At 40.0% G+C, this 18146-nt stretch overlaps 2 protein-coding genes across 8 annotated transcripts in view; one reads left to right on the forward strand and one right to left on the reverse strand.

Moving 5' to 3' along the window:
- Nucleotides 1–8078, forward strand: part of npr2 (natriuretic peptide receptor 2) — a 92264-nt gene extending 84186 nt beyond the window's left edge. The window contains exons 20-22 of one of the 2 annotated variants that reach the window (XM_085169233.1): nt 2641–2739; nt 5785–5876; nt 7941–8078. In XM_085169233.1, the coding sequence (XP_085025359.1) occupies nt 2641–2739; nt 5785–5876; nt 7941–8003 (254 nt within the window). In that variant the 3' untranslated portion in view covers nt 8004–8078. Of the gene's footprint in view, nt 1–2640; nt 4389–5784; nt 5877–7940 lie in introns of those variants that run through there. The other variant, XM_085169232.1, reaches the window with a different exon arrangement.
- Nucleotides 5748–18146, reverse strand: part of spag8 (sperm associated antigen 8) — a 29883-nt gene continuing 17484 nt past the window's right edge. For 3 of the 6 annotated variants that reach the window (XM_085169236.1, XM_085169240.1, XM_085169239.1), the window contains 2 exons: nt 15835–15861; nt 10515–15621 (listed from right to left, as the gene is read on the reverse strand). In XM_085169236.1, coding sequence (XP_085025362.1) covers nt 15514–15621; nt 15835–15861 — 135 coding nt within the window. In that variant the 3' untranslated portion in view covers nt 10515–15513. Of the gene's footprint in view, nt 9639–10514; nt 15622–15834; nt 15862–18146 lie in introns of those variants that run through there. The other 3 variants (XM_085169237.1, XM_085169241.1, XM_085169238.1) reach the window with 2 other exon arrangements.

Raw genomic sequence — 18146 nt, forward strand, 5'->3', positions numbered from 1 at the left:
CTTTAATTATAAAGCAGAAAGTTTTTTTAATTAACAAAAAATTATATTTTATGTATTTATTTAATTTATTCAAAATATTTTTATTGAGTATTTGTGGATATAGTTTACAGAGAAAAACACAGAGTGTTTACAATGAATACAAAACAGAACTTCTCATGTTAGAACATTGTTTTCCTCTCTTATTATTTGTATTTATTTAATTTAAATGAAAACTGTTTGTTTGTTTGTCTATTACTTTGGTAATTACTTTGATATTACTTTGGTGTAGTATGGACACCTATGGTTGAGGCCTTCATCAATAGGACAAGCTGTAAAATTTATGAAAATATAGTTAAAAGTCCAAAATGCATGTTCTCCTTCACATTTTCCAAAGATCTCCAGTGGGCCAGATTGGAGTTTTTGCCGGCCTGATTCTGGCCCCGGGCCTTATGTTTGACACATGTGATTTAAGGGTATACCCCAAAGCCCTCCCAGGGAACATTCTGTAATTTACCTAACCCTGAAACATTATTAGGAGTGCCAAACAAAAGGCCTGGGGGTCAGTACTGGCCCTGCAAGCACTCCATTCTGGATGACAGTGGAAAAATTTGAAAGAAGGCAACAACTTTGGATTTTTAACTGTATTTTCATAAATTCTTCCTACTGATAAAGAGTTGGTTAGACATTGCTATTTATACTACAGGAAGGTAATTATGTAATAAATAACAAAATTGATGACAGAAAAGTTCCTGTTTTTCCACTATCTAATATAGAAACTTTTTTTTTTTTTTTTTTATAATAGATAGCTAATACGTAGTTAAACTTCCTTAGGCTGACAGAAAGGCGAGTCTATTTAGTCCAGCCCACTTAAGATCAAAGTGGGTTGTATGTGGCCTATGATATAAAATGACTTTGGTGATATAGGCCATGCAAGTGACCACCACCAGTGCCAGCATTTTGTACTTGTGCTGGTGTGTCTGCACTGCTCGTCAATTTCACCACTACAAAACACCAGCTGGTGGTCGAGATGATCCATTCTCTCCCAGTCATTTTGACTGGTGGCAGAAGAAAGGCGCAGGAGGAAACAATGGTACTGAACAGGCAATCACAGTCAGTAGACACCAACATGAAATTACAGACTGGCAGATTAAATTTAATGCTACGCTAATAATAAATAATAGTACAATTATAATAAGATTAAATCCATGGATAGGAAGACCAGCAAATAGTTAACAATCACTTTGAGGGTCATCGATGATCAGAGTGATTATCGGAAACCCTAAAAAAATTGCCTAGAAAGGTTAAATAAGTCGACAATACCCAATCAGATCACATATGGGACAACTGAATAACAAAAAGCGGTAGGTACAGTTGCATTGGTCTCTTCCATGCTCGCCCACTTTTTTGAGACTTTTTTCTGTTGCTGTTATTCCATTGATGTGGCTACTTTCCCCACCGTGGCAGAAGATCACAATCTCATTATTAAATGCTCTTTGAGTCTATCGAAAGTTAATTGGCCCCAGATGGGAAGCTCCCTGGTAACAAGAACGACCGTGACCTTTTTGAACAAATCAAAGATTCAAAAAGCTGAATCAGGCTACCTGAATCCTGCAACTATGACAGCTTGTTCAGACATTATTGCGAACTAAGCAAGGCACATTTCTCTGTCTCCACACACTCACTCCTCTAAAACTAGATGAGCGAGGCGCTTGTAGAAAGGCTAAATTATTCTAACTGCTTTTCATGCAATAAAATTAGTCAGCCTCATGTGTCTCTTTAAGTCTCCGGGTTCTGATTTCCGAACGCCCCCACTTAAATGCTTTTTAATAACTGTTGAGTGATTCTTCATGTGTATCCTGGCAAAAACATAAAAAATAAATTAATAGTTTTTGGACTATAAAAGAAACATGTGTTATCCAGGGCGTGAGATTAGCTAACAGTATCCAGAGCCTTTGTAAATTCCATTCTTCGAATACCCAAACAGATGGAGTTTAAAGGAGGGGATGTTATTCTTTTACTCATTTTCTGTCATATATGCATTGCCAGAGTGGTGGAGGCTCATCTTAAACATGACAATGAAATATGTACAAATAGATTCTGTGAGCTGAACAGCTCTAAATGCTTTGTTTAGAGTATTTTTTTTACTCTTAGCTCCGTATGATGTCAATGAAAAAGGACACTGCTAATATGGTCATCTCAGCAACTCTGTGCTCCGAAGTGGCTGATGAAGAAAGTTAGCTTAAAAGGAGAGGAGCTAAAATGTCTTACTTCAGACAGCAGATGAATGTCTAAAATGTCTAAAAAAAGACCCCTCCAGTACAGAGTCCAAGAGTAGAAATTAGGAGCTGGAAATGAGCACAAGAGGCCCCCTTGTTTTGTTCTTTTTAATTTGACGTAACTTATAAGAAGCTTCTTGCACAGTATTAGACTGCGTCAGCTCATAGAGGCACTGTTTATGTTCTAGTTCAGCAGCTGAAACGATCCAACGTGCATAGGTTGGCACTCAGTGTCGTCACTGTAATTTAGAGCAGTTTCCTTTCACTCACACCTCTGTCTTCATATTTAACATTTCCCCTGAGGTGTGGTAATGACAGAGCTTCCCAGGTATGATGATTGTTTTTCCTTGGTAAAATCTGACTATATTTAGTGTTTGTTTTACAGGCCCAGTGTGTGCCGGCGTGGTGGGGCTGAAAATGCCCAGATACTGTTTGTTTGGAGATACTGTCAACACGGCATCCCGGATGGAGTCGAATGGAGAGGGTGAGTGTCACTGGGTTTTTCCTCTCTGCTGTCTGTTGGATGTAAAGCTGGCGTCACTACATAAATCTGGGTTTTCAACAGAAGGAGTAACACGCTTCGTACAAAGCTTTGCAGTGTTGATGTTAAAAAGGACTCGCAGCTTATTCTTATTCTTGTATTGCAGCTGCTCTGTATTTAATTAACTTTTCACTTCTTTTGTGCACTGCTGGTGATAAGGTCCATAAAGAAAAACTCAAACAGAAACAAAGCTGATAACACAAAGTCCAACGGTAAGCAACAAAAGGAGAAAACAAAAACTGGGAAACGTGAAAGCACGGAAGACAGAAATTAGAAACAGGAGGCTAACAGGGAGAAAAGGCGACTCTCTGACAAAAAGAAAACCGGAGACAGGACTAAAGGCTTCTTTCCCATTTCTCTAATCAGTGCCTCCTCATCTCCTCAGTCCTTCTCCCTGTGACTGTGTAAGTTAATCTCAGTACCCCAGGATGAAGGATGTCTTAAATGGATCATGAGGACAGAGAAGAGAGGAGGAAGACACCGATGCATTTCCTTTTAACTTTAATGTAGAGGTGTGGCAGACAGCTGGAATAAATTAACCACAGTGACAACTCATCGTAGATGAGCAAACTTTCTTTACCTATTTGTTGGTGTGTGAATAAAGCATCAAGCCATATTATTAAAAGTACCCTTGAATTTAAAAAAGATGCCATAAACACATAAAACACAAGATTAGCCACAGGTAAAAACAATGAAGGTGGGGCGGACATTCACAAAGGAGGGAAACAGAAACAGGAAATAAAAGAAAGCTTATCTTCAAATTAAAATAGGAAATAACAAAAAGACAAAAGTTTTGTCAATTTCTATTACCAAACATGGCCACAGAGACAGGAGAAAGACAAAAGATGAGCAAAAAGAAGACTAGAAGTAATTGAAAACCAAGACGACTAGTGCAAACATGCTACATTATGATAGCGGGAAAAAAATAAGCTACTATTAGATAGAAGAAAAAGAACAGAATAAGAAACACAAAATAAATGCACGAACAAACTGGCCAACATCTAGCTTGATGTGCTTCTTGGCTTTTGGAAATCACACCAGTCTTAACAAAGCAGATAAAGTTGTGTCGGGCGAATCCGCACTGTAGCGTGAGGCAAATTTAAAATTGAAATATTTACACAAACACAGGTTTGCTTCTGTTGACATCAGACAGGGAAAATAGCATAAATTCTTAAAATGAACTGAGCTGCATGAAAACTTTGCTTTGTGTTTGGTCTGAACGCAACATTAGTCTCTTAAGGATGAATTATTGTGATCCAGTTGATTTTGTCTTTGAATCTTACTGTTGGCTTTGCCTTTAATTTGCCACCCATCTGTACATATAGAAAATCCCAAACTTGGTACTGCATTTGGTTTAGTTCAATATTTGAAAAGCTTTTTTAATGGGAAACTGAAATGAGAACTTTTTTAACCTCCTAAGACCTGGCGTCCACATATGTGGACATCACATTTTGGGACATCTAGACCAAAATACAAGTTTTCTCTACAAGGGCCTGATATGCACTTACGAGGATTATACTGCCACTGTTCTATCAAAATTTGAAACAAATGTCCTCATATGTGGATCTCATTTTTCTCACAAACAAAAATTAGGTAAAAAATAAATAAAAATCTGGTAATCCTTTGTTTTTACATTCTTTAGGTCCCAATCAACCCAAATAGCAAAGAAAAATTAAAAATGCATGCCATGAAAGAGTTCGGGTCTTAGGAGGTTAAGCATATGATGAAGTATACAACTTCAGAATAGGCTGATTTTTTAAAAGTAAAATAGCTTTAACGTTTTCCAAGTTACAGACCTTCCTTGTATATAGTAGTGGGTTGAAATTTGGCGTCTTTATATTCACTTTATTTTTTTCCACATCTAGCTTATGTTTTTTAATGCTTAAACTGATATAACCGTATATTTCTAAACAAATCTCAATTTGTCAAATTGCAAAATCCACAGGGATCCCACAAGGATCTATCCTGGGCCCGTTGATGTTTAAATTATAAGTAATGAAAAAGTAGTCAGCGCTTCCCACCTCACCCCTTTAGAATAAGCTGATTTTTTTTTCTGAGATACAGGACTCACCCCAAACTTGAAAACATGCCTTTTGGGTAAACTTTAAAGGGTCATATCACCATGTGAGACACAGTTATAATCAAACATTTACTTATAACCATCATGCGCATGAATTTCAGAATGATTTTGAGCTTGTAATGATTTCTTTGAACTGTTCTTTTTCCAGGGTAGAATGATTGCACAGCATACATCTTTAATTACTTTAGAGAAAATCCAAAATTAAATTGTGCACTGATATTTTTTTTTATTAATTAAAGACGTATGCTTTAGCTGTAGCTGTAGGCTGGCAAATCGAGAAACAACACTGAGGTTGACATTTTGGACGTGTCCCATTGAACAAACAAGAACCAGACTACCAGAATTAACAGCAGTAAATAATAGAGCCTTTATCACCGCATGCAGGACCTGTTCATCTCTGTCTCTGACTCATTTCTTAATGAGTTTTGATGGAAGCACTCCTGAGGAAAAAATCTGATTTGTGAGCTAATTATAAGCCGCGGTGACCCGCTGCATCTGATGCTGTTCGTGCTGACATTTCTTTTCTTAACTGGCAGTGACAGCAGTAGCGTGTTATGAATCTATAACTGTATATTTTGCGAGTGAATCTTCAGATGTATTGATTAACTGCTGAGGTCCTTCCTGTTTTGTGCCTCCTCTGCTAAATAATTGATGGCACTTACAGCTAAGGGCCCTTAGCCAGCGATTAACAGTGCAGCATGAAGCTTCATGGGCAAGAATCGCATCTCACATCCCTGCACTGTGTGCATTATTAGGACAAAACAATACAGATTTTCATCACCGTTAGCATTTTGATGCATTGGCTCATCTCCACAGTTTTCCTGTGAGCTGTTATCTTGAGGTTGGAGATGAAAGCAGATATGTGAGCTGCTATTTGTCATTCACGCTGTGTTTGCTGTCTCTTCTAGCCTTAAAGATCCACGTGTCCTCGGCCACCAAAGAAGTGCTCGATGAGTTTGGTTACTTTGATCTCCAATTACGAGGAGACGTAGAAATGAAGGTAGGAACCGTCATCTGAATGAAACCAAATTAAACCTTTGCCTTAAAAGTGAGTTCATATGTATTGTGAATGTTAATAAAAATAAATAAAGAGCAATGCATGATACGTCACTGATAAACCTACAACAAATGATTTTCATTATAGATCAGCCTGAGGATTATTGGTTTAATTAACTGATTAATATGTCAGCCTGTAAACTCAAGGCTGTAACTATCAATGAGGATGCTGGGATTGATTTTAACATCCCAAGGAGGAGAGATCAATATCTTTAAATGAGACAAGTTCTTAGGTAAATAAATGAAACACAGCAGATGTCTTGTGTTTTTAACCCTCGAGCAACAAAACTATTTTATTAGCAACTAAAATCCTTTTTTCAACAGCGTATTTGTGTTTATAATATTCATATCATTTATTTTATCTATGACTCGTATTGTTAAATGTTCAAACGTCATTATGATTTTCTGGAGTCACATGGCAGCAACTCAATGCATTTAAGTATGTAGACATGGTGAATATAAGATGCTGAAGCTTGAACCGAGGATCAGAGAAAAATTGTGATTTAGGTGAGTTTGAACGTGGCATGGTTGGTGATACCAGAAGGGCTGGTGTGGATATTTTAGAAACTGCTGATCTTCTGACATTTTCTCACAGAACCCCCTCTAGGGTTTGCAGAGATTGGCCTAAAAAAGAGAAAATATTCAGTGAGCAGCAGTTCTCCAGGTGAAGATGCCTTATTGATGTCAGATGAGAATTTCCAGACTGCTTCGAGCTGATAAGAAGGCAACTGTAACTCAAATAACCACTTGTTACAACCAGGGTATGCAAGTCTGTCCCGTATTCAGCAAGTGAAAATAAAATAAATAATAAAAGGTGAATCAAATGGACCATTACGGCAAAGCTGGGATGGTCAGTTTGGTAAAGAAAATCCGTTGGGCATCTTTCTTTGCCTTTAGACAATAATTCTGATGGCAAAAGAGCCAAACGGGACAGGCAAAAAACCCCAAAAAACCCCAAAACAACCAGGGTATGCAGAAGACCATCTCTGAATGCGCATGACATCGAAATTTAGGGTAGATGGGCTACAGCAGCAGAAGACCACACCAGATGCCACTCCTGTATGCTAAGGAAACTGAGGCTGGCATTCACAGAAAATGGGACAACAGTAGATTCGAAAATATTGCCTGGTCTGATGAGTCTCGATTTTGCTGCCACATTTAGATGGTTGGGTCAGAATTTGGCATACATGACATAAAAGCATGGATCCATCCTGTCTTTTATCAACAGTTCAGGCTGCTGATGGTAGTGTAATGGTGTTTGGGATACTTTCTTGGCACACTTGGGCCCCTTAGTACCAACTGAGCCTTTTTTAAACACCGCAGCCTGCCTGAGTAATGTTGCTGACCATGTCCTTATATTTATGAACAGAGCGTACCCATCTTATGATGGCTGCTTCTGTCAGGGTAACGTGCCATGCCAAAGCTCAAATCATCATTGTGATGTTCAAACTGTTATTTTGAACATCACAATGAGCTCACTGTAATCAAATGGCCTCCACAGTCAACAGATCTCTTCTGCCTTTGGGATGAGGTAGAACAGGTTTTGCATCCTGGATGCGCAACTGGCAAAAACTGCAGCAACTGCTTGATGGTTGCAGCAGTTGATGGAGAATGGATCAAAATCTCTGAGGAATGTTTCCAGGTCGTTGTTGAATCTATGACATGAAGAATTAAAGCAGCTCTGAGGGCAAAAGTTGTTCCAACCCATTACTAGCTACATGTACCTAATAAAATGTAGATGAACTGGTTACCTCGTATTAAATCTAACTTGAAGGTAAAAGCAGCAATCAAAAGTGGTTTAATAATTTTGAGAGATAAATCATTTAGGAGTAAATATCCTTTCACGTTTATCTATAGTCAGAATATATAATAACATAAGTGTCATATGTGAGCAAAGGGAGACTTAAAAGCTTTATAGTGTCACCTTTAAGCAAAGGTCAGCAGAGGATACCAACCCCTCCACTCTTCATCTCCATTGATGAACTTATTGATTTCTGTGTTTTTCCAGGGCAAAGGCAAAATGAGAACGTACTGGCTTCTTGGGGAGAAGACTGATGTGTATGTTATCTGAGAGGCCTGCTGATAATGTGAGAGCAGCAGTGGTGGAGACGCCAGCAGAAGCTCCAGTGGCCGAGCCACTTCTTTTATTTGTTCTAGAATAAGTCTTTAATGGTGATTTCCCTGCAGAGGAAAAGTGAATGACACCCTACAACAACAACAAAGAGGGAATTCCAGGTATATTTATTACCTGCATACTGAAACTGCAAAAAAAGAGATTAAAACTGTAAAGTTGTTTTTGTATGAAGAATTTCTGTCCTGAGAGTGGGTACTTTTCACTGATAAATTCTTATTTTTTGTGCTTTCTATATTAAAATTTGTATAATGTGTTTGAAAGTCAATGATGTATTCCTATTTCCATTGAAGTGTGCAGGCACGGTGCTGCAATCGATGTCACTGCAGGAGGTTCAGTCGTGTTACACAGTGCAAGATAATATGTATATATGTATATCCAAGATACTGTAAAATATTTTGTTCAATAAACTCAGTAAAACACACTTTTTTTAATTTATGGACCAGGGACTATTTTTACATTATTGGATTTCTTTTGTGGTGTTATTGATATTTGCTTTCACAAAGGGTGTAATGTGAGAAAAGAGCCCTTTGTTTCCAGCATTACAAATCTTCCTGACAAACACCCACTTTCAACTCAGAAGCAATTCATAAATGACCTTCTACGGTCCCCCCCAAATATCGAGTGTCCCTCTAAAACATTGCATCTTTTAAAAAAAATTAAGTGCAGCAACCAATTTACTAGAGAGGCACTCTAACGTTTGCCGTTAACCTTGGAAGATTAATTGGTTAATGAGGTAGGTTGAACCAAAGCAGGTTATTCTGTTATCTGCTTTTATTTTCATATTTATTTCTCTTAACTTCAACTTCCTGTCTACCCAAGACCAACCAAACTAGTGAGTTTTCTTTTTTCATTTCCAAATTTTGCATTTGGAAACAAAATAGAAATCAGTCACATGACTTTATTGATTTGGTTTAGTAACAAACAGCTGACTTCCTGTTTCAGTTTCAGAGGAACTAACGGAGTAATTGACCGTGTGCAGATGTCTCAGGCCAGCATTTCAGTTTTGTTTCTGAGACCAAGAACATTTTTTCATATTTCATTTATTCATATATGTTTATTTGTACTAGGAAACCAACATTATTCAATGATACCCAGACCCTTTTGCAAAGAAAATGTTTATACATCCACCCTGCTGAGGTGAGCAGTACTTCATGTTTTTCCTTGAGGGGTCAGCACAGCAGATCGTCTGCCTCCACCTCACCCTGTCTCTACTGTAGCATGCTACTCGGTCACACCAACCGTCCGCAGGTCCTTCACTACATCCACGAATCTTTTCTGTGGTTCTCTTTTCCTCCTCTATTCTACGTCCCACCTTGACCTATGGTCATGAGCTCTTGTTTAGAGGTAGGGTGAGGAGTCCAGTCCATTTGTAACGGACTCAGACTAGAGCCACTACTCCTCCACATTCAAATAAACCAGCTGAGGTGGTTCAAGCATCTGATTAGGATTCCTCCTGGGTGAGATGTTCTGGGCATGTGCCACCAGGAGGAGGTGACTCTGGGATACCCCAAGGACAGGTGGGGTTACATCTCTTGGCTGGCCTGGAAATGCTTTGTTGTTCCCCTAGATGGCCTGGAAGAGATGGTGATGAGAGAGGACACATCTGATATTAATTTTGTGAACTGTGGTCCCAATTAGTGCATGTTTTAGGACGGGACTACCTTATGATTGACAGGTTGTTACCCTATGAATGAGCAGTATTGCTGAGTTTCACTAAGTAATGGGTGTAATGGGTGCATCCATTTTTTACATCCAGTCTATCACTTTACATTTCCCTAAAATACTGAGTGCGCTTCAGTAAAGCAGAGCATTCTGTATCTGCAGCCTGTGGACAGACAGCGAGGAGGAAACACGAGTCGGCAGCAGACAGCTGTGTTTTGGTTGTAATGACATCACCGCTCATTAGAGGCTCATCAGTTTTTGAGCAGGTGCACGGGTGTGTGTGCGCGCGAGCGCTCGTGCGTTGTCATCTCTGCAGGATAGCATCTTCCCCTCCTGCACGGCTGTAATTACCGCCCACTTTCTTGCAGCGACATGCCACATCCTGACACCAGTTAGAGCCACACAGAGGGAATTGAGGGTCTCCACCGAACCCCACGCCGAGCTTCCCTCAGCTGACCTGGCTGTCATCCAATCATCTGTTACGTTCTGCTTTTGCCACATATAGATCAGACCTTTTGTTACACAAACTGCTCCAAGTTTACACAGAGTAACTTTGTGTCTCTTTAAGCTCTGGAAAACAGCTTTGGTGAATTCCAGATGCAAGATATATGCATATTAAAAACGATATAACTATAAATAGGAGCAATATCAGCGTTTTAGCTTCGTAGGGACTCTTGCTATTTCTGGCCGCAATCTCTGTAAGAATGACGTGTTTTTATGTGTTGAACACAGAATTTCTTTGATCTCAGTGGTTTAAAGCTTTTGAGGATTTTGCAGATAGTTTCAGAGAAACAGTAAAAGCCAAAAAGCCAAAATTCTGCAGATTAAAATAAAGAGCAAAAAAATAAATTCTAGCCAAGGGAAAAACTCGAGGCTGAAAAGCAAAAAACTGCAGTTCCTCTGATGGCCGCTTGGGACTTTATCCAAAAGTGAGTCAAATCCCCACCCATACAATAAAGCTCCTTTTGCTGCTCTGTAACTGCCAAATCAGAAAATCGTTTTCCATGTAACCTTTATGGGTGCAACCACAACTATTGCCATCTGATGGCCTTTCACGTTGGTCTCAGTTTCTGACCTCGAAGCTACATCCATGTTTTATACTGTCTATGACCCAAACTGAAGCCCAGACTTCCACCCCTCAGAGATATCACAGCACCAACAACACAAACACAGCTGAGGCATCCAGTTCAGTGACTAGAAAATTCTGGAGATGAAGCCAAGCGGACGCCAGCATAAACTATTTATATAATTTTCTGTTTGTTCCAGGCTGTAAACATGTTGGTCATTTATGATTTCAGTAGTTTGCCACCTGCAGTCAACCAAGTTCTGTTTTCTTACCCGTCAAAATTCAAGTGTATAATCCTAGCTATGGCGTCTGCTATAAGACAAACAACCTTCCTTTCATATCAAAAATCCTTGAAAGAGTAGTTGTCAAACAGCTAACTGCTCATCTGCAGAGGAATGGTTTATTTGAAGAGTTTCAGTCAGGTTTCAGAGCTCATCACAGCACAGAAACAGCTTTAGTGAAGGTTACAAATGATCTTCTTATGGCCTCTGACAGTGGACTCATCTCTGTGCTTGTCTTGCTAGACCTCAGTGCAGCGTTTGATACTGCTGAGCATAATATCCTATTAGAGCGATTAGAACATGCTGTAGGTATTACAGGTACTGTGCTGCAGTGGTTTGTATAATATCTATCTAATAGACTCCAATTTGTACATGTAAATGGAGAGTCCTCTTCACACACTGAGGTTAATTATGGAGTTCCACAGGGTTCAGTGCTAGGACCAATTCTGTTTACACTATACATGCTTCCCTTAGGCAGCATCATTAGAAGCATAAATTTTCACTGCTATGCAAATGACACCCAGCTCTATCTATCCATGAAGCCAGATAACACACACCAATTAGTTAAACTGCAGGAATGTCTTAAAGACATAAAGACCTGGATGGCTGCTAACTTTCTGCTTCTTAATTCAGATAAAACTGAGGTTATTGTACTCGGCCCTGAAAATCTTAGACATTCGGTGTCTAACCAGATTCTTACTCTGGATGGCATTACCTTGGCCTCCAGTAACACTGTGAGGAACCTTGGTGTGAGTTTTGACCAGGACATGTCCTTCAACGCACATACTAAACAAATATGTAAGACTGCGTTCTTCCATTTGTGCAACATCTCTAAAATTAGAAATATCCTGTCTCAGAGTGACGCTGAAAAACTAGTTCATGCATTTATTACTTCCAGGCTGGACTACTGCAATTCATTATTATCAGGATGTCCAAAAAACTCACTGAAAAGCCTTCAGCTAATCCAAAATGCTGCAGCAAGAGTACTGACAGGGACTAGAAAGAGAGAGCATATTTCTCCTGTTTTGGCTTCCCTTCATTGGCTTCCTGTTAAATCCAGAATTGAATTCAAAATCCTGCTCCTCACATACAAGGTCTTAAATAATCAGGCCCCATCTTATCTTAATGACCTTGTAGTACCATATCACCCTATTAGAGCACTTCGCTCTCGCACTGCAGGCTTACTTGTTGTTCCCAGAGTATTTAAAAGTAGAATGGGAGGGAGAGCCTTCAGTTTTCAGGCCCCTCTTCTGTGGAACCAGCTTCCAATTTGGATTCGGGAGACAGACACTATCTCTGCTTTCAAGATTAGGCTTAAAACTTTCCTTTTTGCTAAAGCATATAGTTAGGGCTGGACCAGGTGACCCTGAATCCTCCCTTAGTTATGCTGTGATAGACGTAGGCTGCTGGGGACTCCCATGATGCATTGATCTTTTCCTTTCCAGTCACCTTTCTCACTCACTATGTATTAACAGACCTCTCTGCATTGAATCATATCTGTTATTAATCTCTGTCTCTCTTCCACAGCATGTCTTTATCCTATCTTCCTTCTCTCACCCCAACCGGTCGCAGCAGATGGCCCCGCCCCTCCCTGAGCCTGGTTCTGCCGGAGGTTTCTTCCTGTTAAAAGGGAGTTTTTCCTTCCTACTGTCGCCAAAGTGCTTGCTCATAGGGGGTCATATGATTGTTGGGTTTTTCTCTGTATCTACTGTACAATATAAAGCGCCTTGGGGCGCCTTTTGTTGTGATTTGGTGTTATATAAAAAAAATTCAATTGAATGTTTTAGTCAGCCAAGAGAGATCAAAAACATTAAATTTAGACTGTATTGGCTATGGCCGGTGTGTTTCTATAACTGTCTGGACTTGATCGGCCCTTGAGTTTTTTCCCATCTGTGGAATGCTGCCAGTCTACTGTTCACCTCAACTCTCAACATGGGTGAAAAGCATGCACTTTTACTTACTCCGGAAGAGGCTATAAAACTTTGTGAGGACTGTGATACGGGTCAGTAATTCAGAGAAGCTAATCTGACCGATGAAAGCTGAACTGTCCGTAGTGCTGCTGATTTTGCTACTGTTAACTGCTGTTAACCCCTGTTAGCTGTTGTTAGCTGCTGTTCCCTAGCATTAGTGATACTTTCTTTGAAGTGGATGTAACATTGTTGTTTTAGTTTAGTTTTAGCTAATGATAATAAACTTGTTAATTATACACTATTTTTATTTGTGAGTACTGTACGTTTACCATGGGAGTCTATGGAGACTGTGCCTCCAGCAGCCAGTAGAAAAACTATTTTTGTTCCCTTTATATAATTTACCTCTTCAAAACAATTGTTCCAGGTTAGATTTTTGTTTGGGAACTCAGCCTTCAATTGTTATTGAGGCTTCATGGCTTGGGCGCTTTGACTAATTAAAGCTACAGCCTATTGTGTCTCCTAGGACTGACCCGTGCTAACTGGTTTGAGTTTAAGCCTTCTATAAAAATAAATTAGCTGATTAATATCATGAGACATCGCTGCACTAATTAGGAGACATGTGTCTGTGAGTTGTACCCTTATAGCTTATGGATTCTAACCAAGCTTGCTGCCATTCGGTTGATAACTAAGCGCTCTGCCTTCTTGTCGAAATATGGCCACTGACTCAAAATGATGTCATAGTATACATAGTCTATGGTTAGGACCTGGTCAGCATTAAGTTATGCTAAAATAGCAGTTACACACTTGTGGGAACAGAACATTACCTTCTGACCTAAAAATGACTTCACTGTCTGTAGATTTCTTTTGTACAGCGTAGCTCGGTATGTATAAATAGCACAGCTGAAACAAAATGACAGTTGCTGTATCACATTTCATTTCAAATGTTGAGTACAAATCTGCTGCAAGCCCTTGTCTTTCAGAGGCAAATTGGTTTTTCTGTATGATGCTGTGAGATATTGAAATGTCTGGAGAGAAAAGCTGCAGCGATATACACTAAAAATTACTTGTCGCCATAGCTACCACCCACTAATCCCTGCTGAAAGCCCAGAAAGGATCAGCAGAGCCCAGCATTGTCCTTTAATTGACAGAAGACGTACATGAATCTGTAGCATACACTGTGTGACTCCCAGCGATGTATTGTTTTCAATCAGCATGCTGTAGCAGCACATGTGTGTGAAGAAGCTGTTGTTCCTCTTTAAGGGTGACATATTTACCCGGTGTCAGAGAAAAGTGTGTCTTTTTGCCACTCAGCACTAACTGAATGCAATAATTACAGGTTGCAAAAAGGCTGCACAGACATATTACAGAAAAAGATGAACAGAGGATGTAAACAAACTCCCGGCTAGGTGTACACAGCAACACAACAGTCAGGTGCAGAAAGTACTAAAGTTGCTGTCACACCCATCAATCAGTGAAACCTGCTTCATCCTCCGCATGGTGGGACCACAGCTAACAGTGTGAGAGAGACAGGGTGAAAGGTTTACTTATTACAGATATTCTTAGACTTTACTTGAGAAGGTTCTGGTTTCTCACCAGATCTCAATCCATCAGAGCACCTTTGGGATGTGGGAGCCAACAAATCACATCAACGTGGACCAAAATCTTCATGAAGAAGAATTACTCTAAGGCAGTTCTGGAGTCAAAAAGGGTCCAACAGCTAGGTGTACACAACAAATTGTCCGTTGGATATATGTGCACACTTTGAAAACACTGGCTTCTCAGACAGTTATGAGCCGTTTCATATGCTAAGTGACGCAATACGATTGGCTGATTAGAAGTAATTCACTCCTTGCAGCCAGGGGCCATCTTTAGCATCTCAAAAACCCTCCAGTCAATTTGTTGTTATTACCTGGGGAAAAAGTGGGCAGGGACAATCTGAAATGATTAAATCTGATTGGCAGATTAATGCATATTACTGAGAATGAGTTAATCTGTCATGCCCGGCAGCTTGGAGTTTCTTCCACTGATGGCACGGAGATACTTGCTCAGTAATAAAATAATGACATCCCACGAGTCCACTTACACACTCAAAACATCCTTCTTTCCTCCCATTCCTGTGACGTGTTCATGGTGCAGATGTAAATACAGCTGCGGTCATGGTACACAGCATCTAGGTAGCATCTTTTTAAACACTGACTGCTGATTCATCTCATCCAAGTCAGCTTTGTTGTCAATACACTGACAGTCGGGTACACAGAATATATGCTGGTCTCCCAGCTGTTGCATAGGATTTATGATGTCCAGTACACACAGTGAGTCTTGTGCAGCTCTAACTGCTGTTTTGGCGATGGCAGTTCACTTAACCAACATGAGTGCCAATAATAACAAAAAAAAGAATAGCCTTAAAGAATAGATAAATCCTTTGTGGTGCCACTATCGCTAAGAACTAAACTTAACCTTTAAAATGGATCACCATTTTAATAAAAAATCATTAAAAAAGTGGCAGAACAGCACGCTGGTGTAGTGCCTCAATTGTCAGGTGGAAGATCAATTTCATCCAGCCGCTCAGTGATGGGCGTGCTGAACAGAGCCGACTTCCTGAAGGGTCCCTTCGAGCTCCGGGCGGCAGTCACACCCTGTGACACAAAAATACACTATGACTTGGCGATATGGCCTAAAATCCATATCACGGTATAATTTGAAGCACGTGTGGTAACGATATATATCGCAATATATTCTTTTCTTCTGTATAACGTATTTTCCACACTATAAGGCACACTTAAAATCCTTTAATTTTCTCAAAAATTGAGAGTGTGCCTTATGTATGAATTCTGGTTGTGCTTACTGACCTCAAACTGATTTGGGCGTGCAGAAATCTGTTAAAAAATGTTTTAGTACAACTTTGGTAAGCCGCACTGCTTGATGGATTGTCAGAGCATTACGGCTGCTGTAGTGAGGAGCTTTGCGGAGTAATCTGGGTCCAAAACTCCGTCCGTTTCAGGTCCCAAAGTCAAACAAACACTGAGAGTTAAAAACGGTCTAAATTCTTTAATCTTTAATAAAATCATCAGCGTTGCTTCTTTACCAGGTGTAACAATTAAGTTTAACATCCAGGCATCCATGAAAACAGAATTTATTAAATTTAACGGAGTTAGAAGTTAACAGGAAGTTAGCTCGCTAGTTTCCACCTAAACATGACATACCATTTTCTGACTGAGAGATTTTTGAAACTAATTCAAATGTACAGCTCTGCTATCACTTCCAAAATAATGAAGACAGAAAACTAAACAGCAGTGGCGTTTGCAGGGTTACTGAAGTTGGACTACCTGGTATATAATGTTGTGCTACCTGATTGCTAGCGACACAGCTATGTTAGCATAACATTAGCACAGTGAAGCTGGAGGATGAACGCCAACTTTTTTTCCACTCGATAAAAGTTAACGTGAGGGATTCTGGTGGTCAGGGACAAATGCAATCGCATAGCAGGATGCTATAAACGGACCAAACTTCAGTCAGGAGAACAACTGAGATTATTCATCCACAATACAAGGTTAGTTATTAATATACTGCAACAACATGGGAATAGAGAGAGAATTCAACATTAATGAATCAATGTTACGGAAGTGGAGGAAGCGCAGTTTTTGGCTTTACCCATATTTCAACAGTGCTTCATCTCTTTGCTATGCTTTCCACCAAAACAGGCGCCGCTTGATGACGTCATCAACATGCGCTATCGCGATAGAGCGGTATAGTCAAAAGCTGTGTCCCAAAACGTCAGCTGCATCCTCCGGAGGCCACATTTGAAGGCCGATTACGTCACAGCCAGGCGACGAAGGCTGTCCCAATTCGTCGACTCCTTCAAATGCGGCTGACAAATGCGTCTTTCATTTCCCCGAATTTGAAGGATGGGTCGGGTGTGTCCTTCGTGACCCACCATATCCCATTCTGGGATATGGTGGGTCACCATTGTTGGCAGCCAAATTTCAGCTGCCAACAATGGTGGCCGCTACTAAGTTTTAAAATTACTCTTATTAATCTTTCTGGGTCACAAAATAAACTTTTAACATATTTTCAGAAAGTACCTGTGTAAATCAAATATCTGCTCGGTTTATCAAGATATCGCATATTTGCAAAGGTGCTTTGACGTTTTCGGAGACGTCTGCTACCCACCAGCTCGATAGCTAGTCGGGAGCTCGAGGGTCACTGAAGCCGCCGAGAGCAGCACAACTCCCGGTACATCATTTTCAGATCACCGCGGACTTTCACTACTCAGGTTAAACGTAATATATAAGTCACTTAGACAACCTAAAAATGTTATTGTTGGGCTTTTTTCAGTGTTTTATTTGTGTCTTCCAATTTGAGTCAATCGGTTTGGCTGAGATTAAAGTTATTAGATTAGATTAGATAAAATAAAACTTTATTAATCCCCCTGGTGGGTTCCTCCGGGATTTTCACACAGCTGAATAAACGTTAAACAGAAAACTGATTAAACAGAACTGTGAGACGGTCGAGAATTTACGCCAGTGTCCTGTTATATTTTAGGCTGTATCCCAATTCAGGGTCTGCAGCCTTAAAGGCCGCATTTTAAGGCCGATTATGTCACAGCAACGCGACGAAGGCTGTCCCAATTCGAAGGCTGCTCGAAATGCAGCCCTCAAATGCGTCCTTCATTTCCCTGAATTTCAAGGACGTGGCGGTGTAGACTTCGTGGCCCAACATATCCCAGAATGCATAGCGCGGCGGTGGGTGTGGATAATTTTGCCGAAAAAAAACGGCGGATGAGGGGCACCTGAAGAGTAAACTTTAAGTAAGTACTGAATATTATGTCACTTATTTATGTGCAAATGTTTAATAACGAAGAACATTAAAACATTACTGCTGGCCACATGTCGGCAAAGTTATGTGACATTAGTGACGTTTGTACTAACTTGGTTTTAAAGCCTTTACTTTAAAATATACGCCGTTCAATAGCTGACCTTAATCTTACAGAGAATGATCAAAGCTCATGTAGAAACAAACAAACAAATGAACAAAAGATTTTCTCCTTCATTTCTGTCAAACAAAGCTGTATGAAACGTTTCCAGCTGTTAGTATCATGGTTGCTAGGCAACCTGGGCAGCGCAACGGAGGCTAGACCATTTTACAAGCCTCGCACTTCCGG

Source organism: Neolamprologus multifasciatus, chromosome 7 (assembly GCF_963576455.1).
Source record: "Neolamprologus multifasciatus chromosome 7, fNeoMul1.2, whole genome shotgun sequence".
Classification (NCBI taxonomy): domain Eukaryota; kingdom Metazoa; phylum Chordata; class Actinopteri; order Cichliformes; family Cichlidae; genus Neolamprologus; species Neolamprologus multifasciatus.